Source organism: Python bivittatus, unplaced genomic scaffold (genome assembly GCF_059951505.1).
Source record: "Python bivittatus isolate LINGU-HERP-01145 unplaced genomic scaffold, Pbiv_v1 ctg000070_np1212, whole genome shotgun sequence".
Lineage (NCBI taxonomy): Eukaryota > Metazoa > Chordata > Lepidosauria > Squamata > Pythonidae > Python > Python bivittatus.
In genome coordinates this window covers 8865687-8889193 of record NW_028277034.1, presented here as the reverse complement: position 1 = coordinate 8889193, position 23507 = coordinate 8865687, and the positions used below count along the sequence as shown (strand labels likewise).

At 32.8% G+C, this 23507-nt stretch overlaps 1 protein-coding gene across 7 annotated transcripts in view; it reads left to right on the top strand.

Annotated features, from left to right (window-relative positions):
- TENM3 (teneurin transmembrane protein 3) overlaps window positions 1–23507 on the top strand; it is a 470513-nt gene that overhangs the window by 125963 nt on the left and 321043 nt on the right. For all 7 annotated transcript variants that reach the window (XM_088131934.1, XM_088131955.1, XM_088131950.1 and 4 more), the window contains one exon: window positions 4313–4591. In XM_088131934.1, the coding sequence (XP_087988060.1) occupies window positions 4313–4591 (279 nt within the window). The remainder of the gene's footprint in view (window positions 1–4312; window positions 4592–23507) is intronic.

Sequence of the window (23507 nt, the reverse complement as noted above, 5' to 3'; positions counted from 1 at the left end):
AAGGAATGTTTAAAACAATAATATCAAGCGGTGTCCACATGTGCCATACTAGAGACTCAGGTTGTAGATTCTACATTTTAATTTTTGCATTATATACTTCCTTCAACATTTTAGTCTTTTTTTTCATCCCTCCATCTTAATTTGTCTTCTTTCATCGCTAATAGCCTATACATACTCATTCTTAATAACTGGTTCTGTCCTATCTTAATTGTATTTATACAATTCATTCTTCATCCCTCAATACATCATTTCCAATTCCATAATATGGCCAAAGTTTGAAAAGAGCCTTATGAACAATAAAAAAAATGCAAAAGGAAAAAAGAGCTAGTTAATGAATGTGTATAAAGTGTATTGAAGTATATAGATTATTGGAAGACTTCTGGGGAAGATGGCCAACTGAAGATGGTTCTGGAAAAATGCAGAGCTGACATTTGCGAACTTTTTAAAGGAGCCAGTTAGCAGATCGGCTTCTTTGATCCTCTCTGGATAAAATAGAGAGACGCGAGATCATCCAAGCTGTTTCTTCTTATGGTTGTTCCTTTTCCATACAAAGAGAGCACAAGACAGTTGATTTCTGGGGGGGGGGGGGGAACCTGAAGTCGGGGGAATTCACCATATTTGCTCTAGCCACAAACAGAGCCTTTCAAAGGACACTATGTTCATGCATTTCCTTTCTAACTACCTTCGGAAATTGCTTATAAATGGCTAGGCTAACAGTTAGACACCTTCAAAGGGACAAGGCTGAAAACACCCAGTGAGTGAATATCTTCAAACCTTAGGGCAAGAAAATGAAGATTTATTTTTTATAACTTTTAAGAATTTAAAATAAACAGCAAAAGGTAAGACAAAGTTTTGGCTACAGAAAGTTTTAAAAAGATTAAGGGCTCAGAAAACATTGATTGAACTTTGAATATTAAGACTTTGAAATTATCTTTAAAGAATAAATGCATGCTTGTGGGAAATAAATTATCATGGCATTTAGAAACAACTTCGAGGAACTCCAGTGAGGACTGTGTCAAGACTTTGAATCAGTTATGGCAGCTATGTTATGTCTTTTTGGGAACAGTCTGCCTTCAGAACAAGATGTTATAGAACAAGATATACAACAAATTCCATTTGAGAATAACATGACTGAAACTTTGGATAAGAACCTGCCATCAGATACAAAGAGAAAACTGTATGAGTTTTTAAAAATTAAGAAGGAAATAAAAAAGACAATCCCAGAGAGTAATGGGAATAATTCTTTTTTGTTGGATTTACAAAAAAGACTGCTTAAAGAATTGAAGAAATTCGTAATAAGGATCAACATCTACTGGTAATGGATTACAGAGAAAGATTGTTCTGTATTAAAAAAAAGGAATATATAATTGGCTTATTCAATTAGGGTTAAAATGGGGCATGTTGTTACTCTGGGTGGTTCTTTTGGATTTACTGATATTTTGACTGGAAAAATGTGGTATAGTGGATTTGCTTATTTGGTGTTTAAATTCTTTACTTTATAGCTATTTTCTGTATCCTAATTGTTTAGTATCGAAATGCTTAGTATCTTTTTTTTTTCTTTTTGAGAAATTAGCTCTTTTTGTTAGGTTCAATTGTATTCCTTTTTGTATTAGGATGCTGGGATTACTTTATATTTGTGAATAGTTTAGAACTGAGATATGGAATGTTTATTTGAGTGGGATAGGTTGTTATTATATTGGTTATCCTTGGAATGATCGGCATTTAGAATGGCTTATGTATTGGAGTTTGTTTTTTAAAGGAGAAATGTTCTCTTTTTGTTATATTAAACTTTAGGTTTGGTTTGCCTATACTTTTTATGCCTTTTAATTGGGGTTTTGCTTACAGTCAAGAGTCAAGGTATGGAAAGTTGAGTTTTATATTTGTTAATTAATTTTAATATTTTAGGGCTGTTTGGACTTTTTGCTGACAACTGGAGGAGGAGAAGATGTTGCTTAATGGATTTGTTTATTATTAAGAGATGGGTTATGGGATGAAGAGTGTTATATTTCTTAATTTAGAGGGGTAAAGAAAATATGAAATTGTTTATTACTTGTCGTGATGAGGGTGGGAAGTCGCTTTCTTAAAAGGGGGAAATTTTTTGTATTCTTTTTTCTTTTACTTCATATTATCTTTTATTCTTTTAAAAATCTTAATAAAATAATTGAAAAAAAAGAATATCAGGATTTTCCAGAGATATTGAAGGATCAAAATTGTGTGATAATAATGGATTATATACATATACACAGTGGGACTGTAGCACTCATACATAAGTGGGACAGATTATTTATGTACAGTATATTGTTCCAAGCTGAGCAATAAAAAGCTTGAAGTCAAAAATTAAATTGTGTAGCCATGACTAACAGCTTACATAGGTGAACATTAGATCTGTGGAGTCTCAAGGAAGATTAAAAGCTTGTATGCTGGTTTAAATGTATATGCTAGTTTTATATATCATACTAGGCCATAAAGTGTTTTGTCTTAGCATATAAACACAGTGATTGTTGTTTGTAAACAGTGTTCTATAGCTTGGTGAAATATGTCAGCCCACCTATTGTAGCTTATATTAACAAATCATGTCTTAATATACATTTTCAGGCTTTGATAGCACTAATTCCTTTCCTAGACACAAAGTAAAGTATCTGTTTTGAATTTAAGTTATGCTAATCTTGCGTGCCATTTGATTGCAGCAGGATATGTTCAGAAATAAATAAATAAATAAATAATAAATAAATAAATAAATAAATAAATAAATATTCTATTCCCAAGCAATACTGTAATTTCTATTCCCAAGCAATACTGTAATTTTTATCAATTTAGAACTGATGAAACTGCACAAAAGCTAAATGTCAGTGATGATATGGAAGTATTTAGTGAATGTGCAGAAAATCCCAGATTTTAGTCCTTAAACAACCATCAGTAAACTATATAGTGTGATTCTTGTTTAAACAGTTGATTGTGATTGTGTACTGATTCATTCTAATAGCCTTCACACAATTTACTTACCACTATGACTATTCACTGTTGAGATACTTGCCTTTTTCCCTCCATGCATTTTGTTCTGTTATGTATTTGCAACACAGTGATAAGTACTATTTGATTTGTAGCTAATTGCAACAACTGTTTTCATTATTTATGAGTGTCTTAGAATCCATTTACAATTCTGACTCAGATAAAACTGATTGTAACAACTGATATGACCACAACAATAAAGTAATTAACTGGCTCAGTTAAAAGCTGCCAAGGTCTAGGACATTAACTCTGTTTGCATTTCATGAACCACACAACCATATGTATGTAAACTCTTCAGTTTCCTGTCCTTTTTGAATGTGCTCATTTCTATAATTTTGTGATGTATACATATATTTACATGCCACAGAAAGGTATAAAGAACAACATTAGATTACTTGTGGGAAATAATTTTTGAAAAAGTAACTACTATTATTATTGCTACTATTGCTATTGATTTATTTCCTATTTTTCTTTTAAAGTTACTCCAAGCAAGTTTCAAAAATTAAAATAAACTATGAAATATAAAAACCATACTAATAAGCATAAACCAGAATTGAAAGCAGGAAAATTGGCACCCAAATAAAGGCACACAGTGCTAAACTATCAAACTAATATAAAACATAAACCCATGTTAAAATAAAAAGAACTTCATAATTGATAAATTTTTCCTAGTTCCTGTCTTTAGTCATTGTTTAGAAAATATTTGTGTCTGGTTGCAAAATTGCAAGCATGCTATTTATTCATTTCATAGCTTGCAAGATAATTTTAAATAAAGGAGGGGAAAAAAACTTTGCAGTCAAAAGGCTTTTCTTCATATCAAATACTACTTTTTGCAAAATGGTACATACAATATGAAATATAAAATATTGGATTACAGCTTTAATTTTAATTTTCTTTTTGGTAGTGAGGTGGTTAAGGGGATTTTTGTTGCTCCAGGATTTGCAGTAGCTTAGGGTGGATACTTTATTATTAATTATTTTTTGCAATCTTTTACTAGTCAGCTTGAGGGGGAGCACTGCTGCACGTTCTCAATCCTTCTAGGTTTTCAGAGATGTATATAAATATTTTGGAGGGATTGAAGAATGGAAGTAGTGATCATGTGAAATGAAGAAAATTAAAAGGGTCGTCACAAATTGGCAGAGTTAAAATGGACATATTAACTATAGCCCATGTGGATTTTAGGAACAAAACTTTAGATAGTACTGGAAAACATATATAGTTAATGTGATCTTAATTTAATTACTCTTTTTCTAAGAAAATAAATAGAGTCTCATGTTTTGTTTTGTTTTTCTTCCCTAATTAGGACAGAATTTTACCCTAAGACAGTTAGGAGTTTGTGAACCAGCAACTCGAAGAGGACTGGCATTTTGTGCTGAAATGGGGCTTCCCCACAGAGGTTACTCTATCAGTGCAGGGTCAGATGCTGACACTGAAAATGAAGGAGTGATGTCTCCAGAGCATGCCATGAGACTTTGGGGCAGGGGGGTCAAATCAGGCCGCAGTTCCTGTCTCTCAAGTCGTTCCAACTCAGCCCTTACTTTAACTGATACTGAGCATGAAAACAAGTCCGACAGTGAGAATGGTAAGTCTGTCTTTATGTGTGAAATTAAAAACCTATTTCAAAATTTTATGTATGCAATCTTCATGTTTAATTCTGGCTATAATTTCTAAACAGAATTAATTGAGTTTATCAAGAAAATGAATCAGATATAGGTCACTTAAATTATATATTTTATGAACCAGATTGAAACTTTGCAAAATGGTAACTACTTAAGTCTTAAGTCATGTCACTTGTTACTCTTGATAGAAGAGCAACGAAGGAAGTTGCTGAAATATGTCCCAAACCTAGCTTCCATTGTAATTTGGAATAATGAGATAAGCGAATTTACAGAATAGGTTATGACGAAGGCTCACGGTACTGAATAACAAGTTGGGTCATGCTGTAATGTTATAGTATGACAAGTGTAATTGAAATTTTGGAAAATGGGAATCATACCCTTTTGTGTCTTATGTTCTAAATTACTATGCAAGTTAAACTCTCAAACATTTTAAATCCACAAACATTTAAACAAAATATGTAGAATTCCTTTGTACATTTTTATCCAATTAATTGTCAAAGCAACAGGATTATTCTGGATTAGGTAAAATACAGTCTGCAGGTGGCATACGAACTCTGAAGTATTATCCCTAATTGCTTTTTCATCCTAGTGGCTTCATAATTTTATGGTAGAATATATGCATTGCATAAAGAAAGACCTATATAGACAATAGTGGATATATTGGTCAATTGTCTGACAGCATAAAACAGTTTATAATAACTATAAGTTAATATATTTTGAACAAAATAAGTTTCCTGATGTACCAAACCCTTATTTTTGAAGTTTTTGGACTATTGTTTCTAAAAAAAAAAATTATAGAGACTTTTATAAGAATTTAACTCTGTTTTAGAGTTGTATAATGGTTACCAACTTTTAGATCATATATATCCATGTATATTTGGAAGCAACATGGCCTGCAGAAATAAACGTGTGACTTTTCCCAGCATGGAAATGGTGGCTGCATTTCTCTTATAAATCTAAGCTAATAATGATTTTGAAAATGTAATCATTTCACTGGGATTAGGAATACCAATGCTGATAAATGCAGCTTTTGAAAGAGAATAAATATGTTTGGGGAAAAACTTATGGGAGAAAAATAAATTTACAACCCAGTTTTATCCCAAAATGTAGATGTTATGAAACAAGAAGAATATTCTATATATCATATGTGTAATAAAAATGGTAAACTAATTAAAGTAAGACTGGTGAAACTTTCTGCTACTTCTGATTTAGTGCAAGATTTAGACAGACATCACTGCAGAGCAATGGCATGAGAAGACATTTTTGTTGCTCTTAGCACTCTTCAGTACAATTCATTGCCCAGCTAATAGTGAGGGAAAAAAAATAGAATCAGGCTCTTAGACTCAGGAACAAAAAGGCAAGTAAAAGTAAATTAACTTTTGAAATACTGTACTGTGTAAGCTTACAGAAAGTGTTTGGAGAACACTTTGATATTTTCAGTAGAAAATTCTACCAGTATTATTCATTGCAAGATTTGGGGGAGATATTGTATTTTATTTAGATTTTTCTTTAGTGAAACTCAATCATATTTTTACATGGCAAACCTTAAAATTGAGGTTATTGAGTGATCCTGGAAAGGTGGCCTAAAATGTGGACTAAACTTCTGGATGGAATATTATTAATCATTTTCTGGCCAGGATAAAACTGTTGGGTTTGCCTCTGTAACTTATGCATGAACTTACGTTTTGGAAGAGATATGAATGAAGATATTCATGTTTTGGAAGAGATAAAAACTATTAAGTGGGTTCATGTAAGAAAATAGATATATCAGTTTTCATACAACAGGCAAAGTAAGTAAATCTGTTCTCTGAGATGATAACATTTGACTTTGAGTATCTGCCACATCAAAAGTAGCAAATATTGATTTTTGTGCATTTTCCTGTACTTTGAAATATCTAGTAAAGCATCCTAATTTTATAAGGATTAGAACTATTGCTTTTATTCACAATAGCAATTCAGTTAACTTGGGAATAATTCATATTAAAATAGATAAATCAAGTGTTGATTTTCTGGGAATGTCCTTCTTTAATTCTTTTAACTCATTAAGGATTCAGCAATCTAGTTCTGGATTCCACATTCCTTAGACAATTTACTCCCTCTGTTGTAGACTGTAACCCTCACAATCTTCACCAGCATTGGCTTGAATATATGGAGGATGTAGGGATGCTCCAGATGATAGCCTTACCGCATAATATATACAGTTTTTGCTCAGAATATAAATGTTTTTCTGATGGAAACTATTATGTTACTGTAATATTCAGTTATTGGGGAAATTTAAATTTCCTACTTCTCTCAAATACAATATTTTACTCTGCTTTGGATTTATTCTGCTTTATAGCATGTGTTTATGGCAATATACAGCAGGTTGATTTAACTTCTGTTAATTGTGTAAGTGACAAACAGTTGTCTTGCTCTCATTCTCTTTCTCAATAGTATGGTATGTCCTACCTTAGCCATATTAAGAGTGGGATTTTGTACCCCAGAAGCATAAATGGTGTGTGTGTGTGTGTGTGTGAGAGAGAGAGAGAGAGAGAGAGTTGAAAAGGTCTCTAAGTGAAAATTACAATTTCAAGATGTCAAAGGAAAGTTATTTTAATAAACATGCAAGTGAAATTGTTATGAAGATGTCAGGAGGTTCTGTCTATATTAGAACTATGTGTTGAAGTTAACAATATCAGAAAAGAGGGAGTTTGGACCCCCCAACGTTTGTCAATAAATAAATAAAATAAATAAATAAATAAATAACACAAGAATATGTTTGAGAAACCTTTCAGTTGTGAGCACTATACAAATTATTAGGTCAGGGGATCAATTTTCATTTTACCTTGTTTTTTTACAAACCCCATTTGCAGTCAAAATTCTTCCTTCCACTCATCATCTTCTCTATGTTTTTCTCCCTTGCTGTTGTTTTTTTTTTACCTATCCCTCATTTGCTGTTTCGCTTCCTCAAATCATTCATTCTTTCCTATCATTCCACAGCCCTCTCCCATCTATTCACCTACATCTTGCTTCTCCCCTTCTTCCAAAAATTGCTAGTAGGAGATGAAACTAAATACAGGACAACTACAGTGGGGAAATCTCTAATTACAGAGAGTAAGGAAGATTATCTTGATAGAGATATATAGAAGCTGTTGCCTAGGCAAAAGGGGCTAAAACATGTCCAGATAACATTCAGAAGTGACTCAGAAAGAGACCTCCCTAATTCACTGAACTTATAAGAAAGAGGAAGTACAGCACTTGCAAGATTCTGTTATTACAACCAATTTCAATAGAAGTAGTTTTAGCCTTCCAGTAGAGTTGATTTCATGGTATAGTCTACCTAGTGGAGCTGACAGTGACATAATGTGATTTTGTTTCTTTATTGAATTGCTTGATTTATATCATACGTTCACCAAGACATCTGTGTGGTTTACATCAGAATCTGAATTTTATTCCCACAACTCTAGAGGGTAGGATGAGCTGAGTAAGAGAATGACTGCCCCAAAATCACTCAGTAAATTTTCATAGCTAAGGGTGCATTTGACTCTGGGTTCCCCTGGTCCTAATCTAACATGTAACCACACTTGCTCTTGCTTAGTGTTCCTATCTTAGTAACATCAGTCTTAATAAGCTTGGGTAGCTTAGTAATGAAAATACGTTGGTTTAGATACAGGCAAGCAATCTACCTTTACCATCAATTCTCCCAAGTGATATTAGAAGATTTATGACTTAAATATAAAATATTGCATCCGGCATATAACAGAGTTCTGGGTCTCTGTAACTTCAAAACAGTGTTCTAATCATAACATATAAATTGTGCAAGAGTTTGTAAAGGAGATTATTTGTGTCTGGCATCTTAATATGTAGTGCCAGTCATTCTGTTTCAGTGACAGCAAGTCCAACTTCAGGGCTGAATGTTCCACTGTCACTAAGTAGTGTAATCTTAAGATTTTACTTTTTATGAACAAGGACAACTTCTCTGAGTGAGAATTATTCAGGATGAATGTTTATTGTTTCCGAATCTGAAATCCACTAATTTTACATACCTATACAATTTGGTGCAATTCTACTTTCTGTCAGTGTTTTTCTTAGCTTTTACTTAAAGATACCAAACAGCAAGTCAAAAGATGCTGTTATATTATTCAAATATTAATTATATCCATATATAATGTTGACGTAGAAGGATAGTTTTCACGTTACATGCAAAAGAAATATATAATTCTTTAAAGATTCTCTTTTTATCTGTTGGATTCTGAACAGATTTTAGCAGTGTAGCTTTTCCATTAAAGCCAAAATGATTATTACATAGTATTGGAAGAATTTAAATCTTTACTCACAAAACAGCTACCAGACTGAAATACTTTAACATATTATATACTCAGGAGCATACCTGTTGTAAATGTTTTAATTTAAGTGCTTCTCTAAGGAATGCTCAATTCACTATCTCAGTTATTGCTGAATCAGTAATGCTGTATAAAGTTGGATTATTTTCCTTTAAACAGCAGGATTAATATTATAGTTGATGAGTACTTTAAATATATTTTATGTTAGATTAATTATTTTCTAATAATAATTTTTTAAAATCACATACTTGTTAGTTTGATTGTCAGGAAGAATTAGTTTCCAGAAAGATAATTGATATTTGTGTTGGTTATGCTATTCCTTCCCGGACATTTACATTTAGAGTATTTCACATGAAAATTTAGTATTGTCCTTGGAATTACATTGACATTAATGCTAATAGTTTTGCCAACATAAGACTACGAAAAACATGATGGTAGATAACTTTGTGATCCTGGAAGGAATAAAAGAATACGATATTTAAAAAAGCAACAAAGAAGAACAAGCGAAAATGGGAGTAGAGGGGAGAAAGAAATAATTATCTTGGAGCACAAGTTTTTTTTTTTTTTTAAGAGTGGTGCATTTTATCAATTTTTGGAAAAATCCAGTGGCACAAATTAGTAATAGTACAGTGCTGATAAACATGCTTACAATAGTTGCCTTGCTGTAATCTTTGATGAATTCTGACTTGTGCTTTGAAGTTAAACAGTCATCAGAAAGTTACAAAATTGGCAGATTTTTATATACTACTTTATAGAAAACAGATATATGTAAATATTGTAGGTTCAATTACTTACCTGATATTATATATATGGGATGTTATATATATGGTGCAGGACTAAATATATGCTACTCTCTCCCTTACATCCGTAATGTATGAAGTTTAGCTCTAATTTCTGCAACCCCTCCCTTCACCTTGTACACATTCAAGCATAATTTTTAAAGTAGAAAAACGTTACAAATTTGGCAGCTGTATATCCTTGCACAATGCCTATGTCACATGTTAGGTAGTAGATGCTGACCATCTGCTTCTTTGCCATGGAAAACTGTTGTTGCCTAAATAAATGTCTTATCTGCTACTTAGATTATCATAGGTTTATTAGTAAAAGGCTTATGGTGTCTTAATTTCTTGGTTTGAAGAAGGTTTAAATAAACTGTTATTTATGTTATAACATTTTCAATGCAGCTTTTATGTATTAATTAAAATAAGATCCTATGTGTAACCATAAAACTAGCTTAAAATGAATCTACATTTATGATGGCTTTTGTAATACCAGTTCTGTTTCTGGAATGTATATATGTGAATACGATTTTATATTTTAAGATTGTTTGCTGCCCAGAGTCATTTGTTGAGATGGATAGCTGTACAAATTGAAAGAGTGAATAAATAAAGATGTTGTATGATGTGAGATGACAAAATGCAGAAGATATTCTTTTGGTATTTACTGATTTAAAATTAAACTGATTCCTTGAAAAAAAAACTGCAAAGACAGTGATTAAAATGCTTAAGAAAACTTTACAGCAACAATGAGATTGAAAAAATGTGTGTTACATATTTTATGCAAGATGATGCTTAACAATGTTTTAATTGAAAAAAAACTTCTGGCTAATTTTGCTTTCTTTCACCTTTTCCTTTTAATAGTCTACAATATATTGCTACTCAGTTTCACTCATTAAAAAGTATTTTGGTTGGGTACTTGACCAAAGTATCTTAACACAATACCTAATTACTTTCTAAATTAAATATTGGTTTAATTTTTCAGGTTGCAGTGAAAGCAAACCATAGTGCACACCTATAGGACTTATGTGTGCCATTTTGATTTCAGATGTGTTTCTGATGTCCTTGAAAAATCACAGAGCTAGCAGTAAAATTGTTTTAATTAATGAATCGGAGTGTAGCAAACCTGCTAATTCAGGGTTGTTGATGTAATTATCATTGGGCCAGGAAAGAAGCCAAAAGAAAAGGCAAGAACAATAAACTTTGTTATGTTTTCATTTGAGAAATAGCTAAGTACCTGAACTGTATCTTGTGTTTAGTTTTCTATAAAAATGTTTTCATTTGCTAGCCAATTTGATTTTGAAAAAAAAAATCTTTTATATATACACACATAACACACACACGCACATATACAGTTACATTATAATGCTAGAGAGTTAATTTTATATTTGTTTTCTGTTTCACTGGTAAATTATTAATATGAACACTCATACAGTATTATCTGCCTTTTATTATACCAATTTATTTTTCTGGCAGAAAAAAAGGCAAACTGCAGAGAAATAGGTCTTCCTTCCAGAAGATAGGAAGTTTGAGAACTGTTTAATTTTTTTTTTCTTTGCATTTTGCCTGGGCAGCCAGCCCTTTCCCATAATTAATGCTTGATTAAGTGAAACAAGGTGTGAATGATAATTCTCTCATCTATGTTATAAAACAGTAGAGAAGCCAGAAAGATTGGCCAGAAAATACTGATAATCATAATATTCTTTAGTCTTTTGGAACCCTAACAATTTAGAAATAAATATTAAACCTCAAAAATTCAGTTACACCATAATGTAGATGAAAACAAAATATTTATTTCCTATGAAATACACTTGGGAGAAAGATTGAGTGACAGGAATTAGAAAACAATTCCATTGCTCCCATTTGAGTCATCTTTATGTGGAGAGCAGTGCTTCTATGGGAAATGGATTTTAAATTTGTCCTTCATGAGAAAGCACTTTCAAAGTGCTTCCATCTCATCCAAAACAGATAAAGTATGGGTTATATGATAACATACAAGAAGTTTCTTTGCTGATGATTGGCATTACTTACAAAAAATGTAAAAGTGTTAAGAAAGAAAACAATCCTCTTAATGTTAGAGGCTGATACATCATTTCTTCTGCATTCTAGGAATAGAATGCTTGCCTTAGCTTCCATGCCAAAATGCAGTTTGCTCTCAGTTCAGCACTCAATATAGACACACATAGGATTATAGTTTTTTTATTACAAATAAATGAAAATATATTCTCTTAGGAGCAAAATGTATAGCTCATGCTCCAACACAAATAAAGATAAGGGTTAACACAGAGAAATTATTCTCATCTTCTCACATGTCAACTGATTGCCAAGTTCACAATAAATGAACATGTGAGCAAAAGCCCTCTGATGAATTCTCCCATATGCATATACTTACTCCCTACATAGAATCTCTTCTACATACATACACACATTCTTATGCACACATGCATACACTCAATATTAGCAGTAGTCATTATCTTTATCATAAGTTGTAGTAGTGTTATGTATGACTCTTCAGTGAAAGAACAGGATTGTGTTTTAAAGGATACTCTGGCAAGTTTGAAAGGAAAAAAGCGTCAAGGATGCCATCCAATTTGTGAGAGAGGATAATCAGCAAAACATGAAATAAATGGAAGGAGTATGTGGAAATATAGACACAGAAGTAGCAGTAGGAGCTAAGATGAAAAAAAGAAATAGAAATGATTTTTATTGCTAGTAGAAGTTAGAAATGCTGAGAGACAATTGTACAATTAGAGATTGAAGGAAGAGATATAAACATGATGGGGAAGGAAGAAGAAAGGAGGCAGCAATAGGGTTTTGATGTGTTACAGTAAAGCCCAAGGATGTTGGTGCTAGCATAGCAGGAGTATTGCTGATGGAAAAGGGAGAGAAAAGTGTTTACACCAATGTCATGATTGGCATAATCTTTCTGTCCTGTGAAAAATCTGTCAGTGAGATGTGGGGTCCTGGGATACTCAGTCCAAAATTTTCCTCACCATTCCCTACCACTGTGATATACTTACTAATGGAACACTTACACTAATGACACTTTTTACCACTGTATTGGGGAATCCTCCACCAGAATATTTTGTGTGTGTGTGTGTGTGTGTGTGTGTGAGAAAGAGAGAGAGAGAGAGAAAGAGAGAGAGAGAGAGAGATCAGGGTTTGTATCCTAGGACTTCCCCATTTATGAAGAACCCAGCTAGCATATAATTAACAATATAAAATGAGACCTTTCCAAGAAACATATATAGGACAGTACTTTCCTATCACCATTTTTACCTCCTCCTCTAAAACACAAAAAAATCAGTAATATAACTAAAATAAGAAAGCCCTGATGTATCAATATTCGGCAGCAAAATCTTGAGGCATATTCCCTGAACCATGGTTATCTGTGACTCTAAGTTTTCTGTGGGTTCTCAGGATTTGATAGAAGTTCAGTGCAAGACAGTATTTCTGAATTTTTCACCTTTATTGAACAAATAGCATCTGATTTTGATTTCCCAACTGAAATTTGCAAGTGTAATTTACAAATAGACAGGGCATTCTATTACTTCCTCTTTCTGCTATCCATCCAAAGATAAGCACAGCCACTTGCGATTCTAAATTGCAGAGTGGCTGAACTTTTTTTCCCTGTGCTCCTGAATATTATATAGTGTAAGTGTTTTTTATCTGGATATGTGTACATTCTATAATATTGGGTTAATATATATGTGTGTTTCTCTAAGTCTACATAGTACATAGGTATGTACTTCATAATTTAGAGCAATTTTCTGTATGTGGAAAATTCCAAATTCCATGTGGCTGGCAGTTCAGCAGAGCAAATACAGCCCAATCCAATTCAGGTTTCCCAGCTTACCTTGATTTTTTGGAAAACACATAGATTTTCAAAAGACAGAGCTGTCTAGGGCCATTTTCATCTACAGCCATTACCTTCATTACCTTATGGGAATGCTTCCTATAGAAACTAAATATGCTCTACTAAATAGCTTCTCCTTAACAGCGAAGTTAGCATAGCAGAGGTTTGTTTGGGTTTCTGCATGGATATGTGAACTGCCAGCAGACAGCCATGAGTAAATGCAAGCTGTTGTACAATTAGCCCTCATCTTCTGCTATGGCAATCTTATTGTTTACTCTTTTAATTCAATAATTTTCTATTATGCTTTTGTGGCTTTTAAATATTTTATTAGTAGCCTCTTGATTTTATTAGTGATATACTTCTTTTTAAAAAATCCCGTGAATGTGTTTTTGTATAGATCTGTAATTTTCTTGGATCTCTCTGGTGTATTGAATTCCAGTTGACCATATATTGTTAGGATAGTGAGTAACAACTTAAGACCATACAGAAGGGGACAGTGGATCATTCTTACATTTCAAAATGTCTTTTTGCATTGTTTCTTTATATAAAAGTCATTCCATTTTTTAAAAGGAAACTTTATTTTTTATAACTTATTTGACAGTCAGTGTTAATCAATTTTATGTTTGGCATTCAAGCTGAGCTTCAGTATTGTGGTTTGATCCAAACAGTTAGGATACTTCCCTTTGAACTTTGAACTACTCCTCTTAGTTTTAATTAGTCAAAATCATTACCTTGGACTTCCTTGGTAATTTCCCACTTAACTATTACATTTGGTTTCTGTGAACAGGGATAACAAGTACCACCACTAGTTCAGTAATGTTCACATTTAGTACTAGGTCCTGGGTTCCACTTAGGATTTTCAGGATTGTCTCTCCTCTAATTGGTTCAAGTTGTATTTTTTAAAAAAATACCATACAGGTGAAGGAAATGAAATATTAATGTGCTATTTTGTTTCCACATGCACCAGGTACTTTTTACCCAAACTGGTTTCAGAATAAGAGATTACGTTTTTAAAATGTCATTGTAGTATTGTAGTTAAGATTTTGCATTAGAACTAAAGAGACCCAGATTGAAATTCCTTTTTTTATTATGTAATTTAGTGGATGATTTTGAAAGAGACATTCTCAGATCCTGAGATATAAGTGTATTAATAATGCTAAATAGTAACAATCACAACAACGATACGACCATACATTTTACTATTATGTTTGTGTGATATTTAATTACGTTTGTAATTGAGCATTGCTCCTGTTACCAAGTCTAGTTTGACTTTGGCACCCTGAGATGTTGCTTCCATTCAAAAAGACAGCAATGATCTAATACTAGTAGCTTCATTTATATGAATTATGAGTTAAACTGATTGCAAAATGGATTGATGTACATATGTCAGCAATGCTGACATTGTATGAACACTTCATACCAAAAAAATTTATCATCTTAAAAAATTATGTTGAGTCTGGCAGATAGTTAATGATAGTTTTTTAAATTAAATAAGTTGAATGTTTTCCAAAAAAAATCCTCTTAATATTTTAAAATAAAGCAAAATATATAAGTTAACTCTTGTCAGAATTCTCTCCTTGTGCTGTAAATTAGGGACACTTACTCCAAGGAGCAAGTATATAAGAGCTGTAATAGTGTAAGTAAGTAAGTTTATTGTGGTACCCTGGGTCATAACATATAGCATATTATAAAATAGAATAAAATAGCAGTATAATAGTAAGATTATAAAATGAAATAAAAAGAATATTAGATGTAAGAAGTTCAAAACAAGATAAAGCCAGAGCTACAACTAAGAACTTAAGTATTTCTCTCTAAGTTTAAATGATAGCAGAGCAAAAGTAGCAGCCTGACTGCTAACAGTTGGAAACATGTCTGCAAGTAGAGAATTCAATTGTTTAGTTTACCCTTTAGTTTACCTACAATGAATAACTTGGCCCTAATGACATTGTAATGAATAATGCATAATAATGAATAATGTCCCCACTTGACCAACTCCATGTTGTTTGACAGGGTGCTTACAAAATCTCCCTTTAAGGTATGCTGAGGACATGATCTGCAGGTATGGGATGTAAAGGTCCTTCTCAGTGAAGCACTAGTAATATTAACTAGGTATTGGGAGAGGCTTCTATATTGGTGATGGTATCAAGATGAGAACTTGAATGATTGTACTGCAGTGGCATCTTTGTTGGCATCCCTTTCAAAAAGCCTATCTCTAGTTTTTTCTCTGTTCTGAGCTATAATAGCATTCCTCAGAAGTTTAATAAGGTTAAAGTTAAAATCAAGAATTTCAGCAAGTATGCTACTTTTAAATGAGACACTTAAGCATAAACAAATTAAGGCACCATACTCTTGCCCCTTTCCTCTTTCTTGCGAAAGCAAGAAAATCTGCATTTGCTTCCTTTTTTGATAATTTTTTCAAATGTGAGAAGTAACTGTCATGTTTCTTATTCCAGGAACAACATGATAAAATATAAGGTTAAAAGAAAGAGTGGAATTACAGACATCTAGAAACAGAAAAGGGCTTAAATAACCTAACTATGAGTATATAGCTAATTTATATAACTTACATATCTAGTTAAATCTTAGATCAGGAATAAACAGTGTTTGCCTTCTAGTCCAGGTTTATTATCTTAAATAAATGGGCACAGAAAGAAGGCTCCTGATCAAGATGGCCACTGATTAAATTGGGAGTTGCAGTGGAAGAGATATTTAAATCAGTAACAGGTTTCGTGTTTAAATTTCAGTTCTATATTAAGGCTTACAGTCCTTTGGGTTTGATTTCAAAAAGGGCTTTGGCTGCTGCATGATCCCAGGAAAAAACTATACTGCTTTAAGGAGTTGCAGTTAGATGCTACATTTGTGTATGAATGTACTACAAAGTCCCTTTTTGGAACTGAACCCAAATGCTGCAAAGATCTATTTATATTATTTCCCTTCAAGTTGAATTAGCAGTATGCTACACAAGTAATATTATTAAGATTAGTTTTAACATTACAAAATTAGTTTTTAATTATCATAGACCTTTTTCTTATATTTCTTAGTCAGAATGCCATACTGAGACCTAATATTGTGTTGTGATTAAAGTGTTGGTCAGGCACCCAGGAGAACCAGATTGAAGTCCACCCTTAGCCCTGCAGCTCCCTTGGCAAGTTTGGGCCAGCCAGTGTCTCTCAGCCCAACTTGACTCTCAAGGTTTTTTGGGGGTGTATGTGTGGAATAAAAGGAAGATATATCACATACACTGCCTTCAGCCCCTGAACTAAAGGTGGAATATAAACCCATGGTCAAACATATCTGGATAATACTAAATTGGGGAAAACTATATTTGGTTTTGCTGATAATGAAGGTTAGACTGTGAAGGATTATGACTGCCCCCTCCCCCCCAAAAGGATTCTCTTCATGGTATGTGAACTGAAAAGGGAAAAACATACTTCACACCAAAATCCTACTTAAAATGCCTAAAGTAGCTCTTAAATTCCATTATCTTCCTATTGTACTATGCATATATAAGGGGATCAGTACAGTCTCAAAAAGTTTTTGAAAGACCAATGTATTTATCTATTGAAATCATCTCCACATTTTCTTAAGATGTTTTTATAATTTGGCACACCTTTAGATCTTGAAAAAAAATCCTCATGCATTCTCCCTTATGAAATAAGTGAAGCATATTTTCAAAGAAGCTCTTGGATTTTAGTTTTTATTACATTAATAGATTTTTAAAGGTTAGATGGTTTTTTGTTTTGTTTTGTTACTGTGTTGGTACTTAAAGGCAATTTCTACTGAGAGTATCATGTGGGACAGTTAAGACAAAGATAAGGACATATTTAAAATTTTAATATTGAAGAAGACTATCAGGAGGAAAAAGTTACTAAGGCATTCCCCTGTGCTCCCATTAATTTGTATATTATCAAGGACCTGGTTATGAATATGGTTACTGAAGTAGGCATGTAATAAACAGAATATAATTGAATTTTCAATCTTTTATCATGAGGGAATAATTTTCTTACAAGACCTCTGCTCTGTCTTCTAGCTAATTGTCAGCAGTTATTCAATATTACTACATAAATGTCATCAGATTGTGCAAGCCTTACCCTCCCACCAAAAAGTGATTAAATTTAAAAATCCATGGCTCTACAGTACGTAGTATTTTAATTATTTTAATCACATATCTTTATTGGCACATGGTATATGATCTAGAGTTGTATAGAAAGTAGACTTCAGATGAACAAGGTTTTTCAGTGATTATTTCAGATGGAGAACTCATCCGTATGAATGTAAAATGTAGCTTAGAGGTATCTTTCCATGTAGAAAATCCCGGTTGAATTCCTGGTATATCCACTTACATAGATATTAAGTAGCATGACTGAATGACGACACTGCTTCTAGTCATAATATGCAATGCTATGCTAGAAGTTGAAGGTTTTAATCCCATTTGGTATATGTAAATATGTACTTTTTTTTTGAGTACAGGAGCCTTCTAGTAATACATTTTGGACTACCAGACTTTCAACAATAACAGTACCTACAATTTTCCTTGACATACTTTATTCTGAGTAAGATTTTTTGGATGGAGGGATATCCATTAATTTTAATCTTTACCCATTTTTAGTTTTTAACCATTAATTTTAATCTTTAGTACAAGACAAAGCAGTCTTACTACCAACTTCCTTGTTTGTGGGAACTAGACCAAATCTTTATAGGAATAAAACATTGGCTTTCCTATTGGCTACTGATGTTATTCTTCATTTAGACCTTAAAATGTCTTTTCAAGTTTTGTAAATCTTGTTAGTCATTTTAATAACCAATCATGATCAGTTATAGTTTTCTTTATGTTTCCAGCTGTATCCATATGAACAGCTCCAGACCCAGCATGATATATTAGTTAAGGTGTTAAGACTAGAAGCAGGGAAAGCTCTGTTCTAGTCCAGCTGAACTACAGAAGCTCACTGGTGACTTTGGGCCAGTCTCTCTCAGCTCAATATTGTGTTTCATTCAGGAACATTTTTCACATAAACATGCAGTAAGTATATAAATCCCTATGTTAGGGGAAATCCAGATTAAAAATGCATATATTTACCAGCTCTTTGAGTTTGTACCTCACAACTGGCATCAAAACTCTATTCTTTGCTTTATTGCATGCAAGTGTTAGAAGCAAGTTGGACTTTTTATTATGTGATATATATTTTTATGAAATGCATTCATTTTATAAAGAACAGCTAATATACTGTAAATATTTAATTAAATAAAGTACATCCAAATCTGCAATAAAGTACAAGTTCTGGAAACGAATCTAATGTAGTGAGAATAGTGTAGAATGAGAGACCACGCTGCTGGGATATAGATTACTGACACCACTGCTGCCTTGATTAGAATTGATTCCAGTCAGCATTATTAAACGATTAGCATACTATAGATCAGTAGTAGTTATTGTGTCAAATAAGCATATGATTCTCAAAAAAACTATCCATGCAGACACATTCATCAAGGCCATTTCTTGATTTAAATGTTTACATTATTATATTTGCTTGCCATGCCAGAAAAACTTTTTTGCAGTACTGTTATAGCATTGTATTTTGTTGTGAAATAAAGGATCAAAGAGATCACAAGTAGTTTTAGATTACAGAATGTATATAAAAAACAAGATAATTTTTCATTATAATTTTAAAAATGATGAAAGCACAGAACTCTGTTGCATGTATGTCAGTGCATATAGATTCATATGAGCTCCAGAGTCTTCTTTTGTTATATATTATTGTCAGCTAGACTGTTACAGTACTATAAAATATATATGCTAAAATAGATGCATGGGATGCAGGACAGCTTTGAAGAAGTGAAAAGAGATGAAAGTACTGGTTTTGTATTTCCACAAACCTGACCTTTTCCACCAACCAAATTTTCCACCTGCACCATGAAAAAAAGAGTTCTCAAAAATGTATGTTTAAAAAACATTTATAAAAGCCAGATCCTTTTGGTAAGAGATTAGAAAAATGAGCCAGGTTAAGATTTTACGTAGAAAAAGAAGATAGGAAGTTGCTTCCAGCCAGTGGAAATTTGATTTCAAAAGAAAACCCAGCAACTTTCAAACCTATGATTCCTGCTGTATGAATGCCAACTATAGTTGCTTAAAATTCTGTATGGTGGATGGCAGTTACTTCAGACTTGAAAGCTAAAATTTACAGAGATTTTTAAAACCACATTTTGTTTAATCACATGTTATACTACAAATGAGACACACATTCCAATTAATAGAAATAAAATCGGAAATAGAATATAATAGAATGGAATAGGAATGGGAATAGGAATAATCTCTAGGTTGATAGGGAATGTAGTGCTTGCACTGTGGACAAATCTATATAAATATCTTACATTGTTTCTCATTATTGTTATATGTGGTAATATTAAATGCTGTGACATCTAAAATGATCCTTGAATCAGTTTCCCAAAGAACAGATCAACTTACATTTTACTTTCATAACTAAATATCTTTGAATTTTGTTTTGTTCTGCTGAGATATTAGAAGATAATGATGAAATAGTTTATTAGAAGATGCATTTCTGTTGTGCTTAATTTCAGTAATGATTATTGAACATTGTACATACATATTATAGATACTTAGTTTAAGAAAATAAACACTTAATTTTTACTACTAAAAGTAAGCCAATTTTTATTCAATAGTATTTCCTAGTAAATGTATGCAGCTATAGATTTGCAGCCGTAACTCTCTTGGTTGTTAAGGTCCCTTATTTAGGACTACCATATCTGGGCTGCAAAAATCTGGATTATCATTAGATGATAGTAAAGTGTTTGCTACCATTCTAGTGGTCATCCAGATTTTTACAGCCCAGATATTATAGAGTTACCTTTGAGAAGTCAGCTTTGTTTACTTAGTCAATTCAGAGGAAAATGCCTCATTTTAAAACAAAACATTGCTTGGCTTTTAGTTTACTCAAGACTTACTATGCTTATAGTCAATATGTAATATGATAAAAATTATAAATAAAAAAATTAATATTATTTAGCTAAACCATTTTAGATGAAAATGTTATTCTTTTACATGTAAATCTCAAATGAGTTGGTTCCATAAAGTCTCAACTGATTCCATATTTGCCAGCCTTTCTGCTTGGCATTCTTTAGATGAAGATTTTGAGGGTAGAACTATGTGCAAGGCATAGGCTTTGCCTCCTAACTGCACTCCTTCCTTAAACCAGTAATTTCTGTTTTTCACAGCTCCCATTCTTGTTGGACTAGTGATATAAACACAGCTTGAATCTTCAGGATCATTTGATTCACAGTAAACAAGGAAAATAAAGATTAAGCCAAACATAGGTATAACAGGATAGGACAATAATGTAGAATGGAACAGTAGAATACAAGTTCCATCTAAGCGAAAGACAGTTTAACAGGTTACTTGGTGTTAGAATGTACACAAAAGTCAGATTGTTTTGAAACCTTGCTGTGAAGCTTCAGGTAACAGTTTGCTTTTATTTTGCCCTTTGTATATATGACTTGTTCTACACTTCTCCAAAGCAAAAAGGAAAGACAGGATTAAAAACTCTTCCCCTATACAGTGGACCTGTCATGGATCTGGATTGTGATCTGCTGTAACTGTTTTAAATAAAAGCAGGGAAGCAACAAATAGGGAAGTGATCACACACATTTAATTCATTGCCTATTTTGGCCAATAGAAATCCAACACAGCTGTGCAAACTGTTCAGGCAAGATACTTTGCAGTGGGCAGAAGCACAAGCAGTGCACCCCTCTTTGAATAATTTAAACAGTTGTGTTCATTGATTAAAAAACTAATTTGGGGACTGGAGTATAGTTTATTTTAGATGGGATTGCGTTACAAGGTCTGAAGCTTGGAAGTGCTCTTAGACTGTTATTTAACTCTTAGATCAGTAGCAGTGGTAAGAAGTGCTGACTGGATATGGCAACAATTACCCATGCATTTTTTTCCATCACAGACCACTGTAAGGTATTCTACTTTACCTTACCCACAAAGTGGGTTTGGAAGCTTTAACTGAAATGGACTGCTCCTAATACACAGGACCAGGCTCATATTATGCCCATTGTCAGTGGCACTGGTTGTCAGTTGCTTCTCCAGGCACAATTCAGGGTATTGGCTTGAATAATTAAAATCTCTGAATTGTTCATCTAACTATTTGAGGACCTGCCTATTTCAGTGTAAACCTATCTACCCTTGAAAATATGTAGAAGATGTTTTCTTAGAAATGCTCCTAGTTTCAAAGGCCACACAGAAGATGACCTTCTCATGTTTTGCCCCCAAACTATGAAATGCACTGTCTCGGTGTTTGCCTTTAGTCCCCATTCTCTCAGCCTATATTAAAATAACTAAGAACTTCCTCCTGATTCAGCCAACTTTTAAACATTTGATCAATAATGATTTTAGCTGCTGCTGCTTTTAACTGGGTATGTAAGTTCTGTATTTTATTTATTTTTGTCAACTGTATTGAGCACCAGAAGAATAAAAGGATTTTGTAGAGAACAGTAATGCATTATTTAGTCTTACAAAGGACATCATCCACAAATCCTTTTTCCTAACAGTAATCTTGTTTCATTGATAATTTTCTGTATTTGAGGAGGTTATCAGACACTCATCAATGAAACAAGGTTACTGTTAGGAAAAAGGATTTGTGGATGATGTCCTTCATAAGACTAAATAGTGTACTGTTGTTCACTACAAAATCTTTTTATTCTCATTCAGCTGGTTTGGACTATCTTTCTGTTTAATGCTAAGGTTAGCTTAGCTTTGGGATAATTTCTGCAGTCTTTGTTTCTGTTCCCATGTATCACCTTGAGCTGTTCCACTCCTATATCAGCATCTTCAATATATGCACACTCAGCCTGCTTATTTCCATAGTTTAAGACAACTGAAGGGGTTGTCTTTAAAAATATAGCTAATTCTGCAAGATACCCTCTCCCAACATGGCTTTCAACCCCTTTAAAAAAAATGTATGTTAAACAAAGCAAACACCACTTTAGTGATGCAAAAAATCATAAAACAAAGCTCAGTATGTATCCTGTTGGTTGCGATAATATTGAAAAGTGGCTTTTGCACAACAACAACAGAGATCTCAAATCAATAACATTAAATGCTATATTTTCTGCTCCAAATTACATTTTCATTCTCGCTATTATTAGAATTGTGCAAGTATGGGTAATAGTGAACTCTGGAGACAGAGGAATAAAATAGAAAACAAAGAGCAGAGTGTAGTGCGTCCTCTAAGCCATTTTTCATGATAGAGCGAAAACACCATTAGTAGCGGAAAGGTTCTGTGGCCTTGACAGCTATGGAAAGTTTTTTTTTTTAATCATCATTAAGTATTTTATTTTAAAGAGAATTATGAAAACAAATGCAGTACAATAATGCTTCATTCTTGTTCTTAATATTTTTTTCTGCCATATGTTAGGATGGTATTTTTCTGTTTCTTATGTGCGGTATTGCACAGCATGGTTTTCTCATACTGGGGTTGTCTTTCTGTAAGAAAACATGAGATTTTTGAAATATTGTATCAGTGTTTTTCTTTTTTGTGTTTTAGGTTATGCTTACTTGATTACAAAGTTAAAAGTCAACTAATCTGGGGTTTAGCTACTTTTACTTATTTTAATGAATTGGTTTTACCCAGTAATGCAGAAAGAAACTTAGAACTTCATTAAGAGCCATATGGAAAATAACACTATGTCCATTTTGGCTAGTAAAGAGGAGTGGAAAGCAATTGTATATTTTCTCCTAGAAATCTCAATTTGCTAATTAATTTTTCCTGCATGATACACTGATTTACAGTTGTAAGACGCATGGATAATGACAGTACTATCAACTAATTTTCAGTACAGTGGTAAATAACTCAACATCTGTGTCAGAGCACTTAATAACTGCAATCCTGGTGAATTTATAAGATGGGCA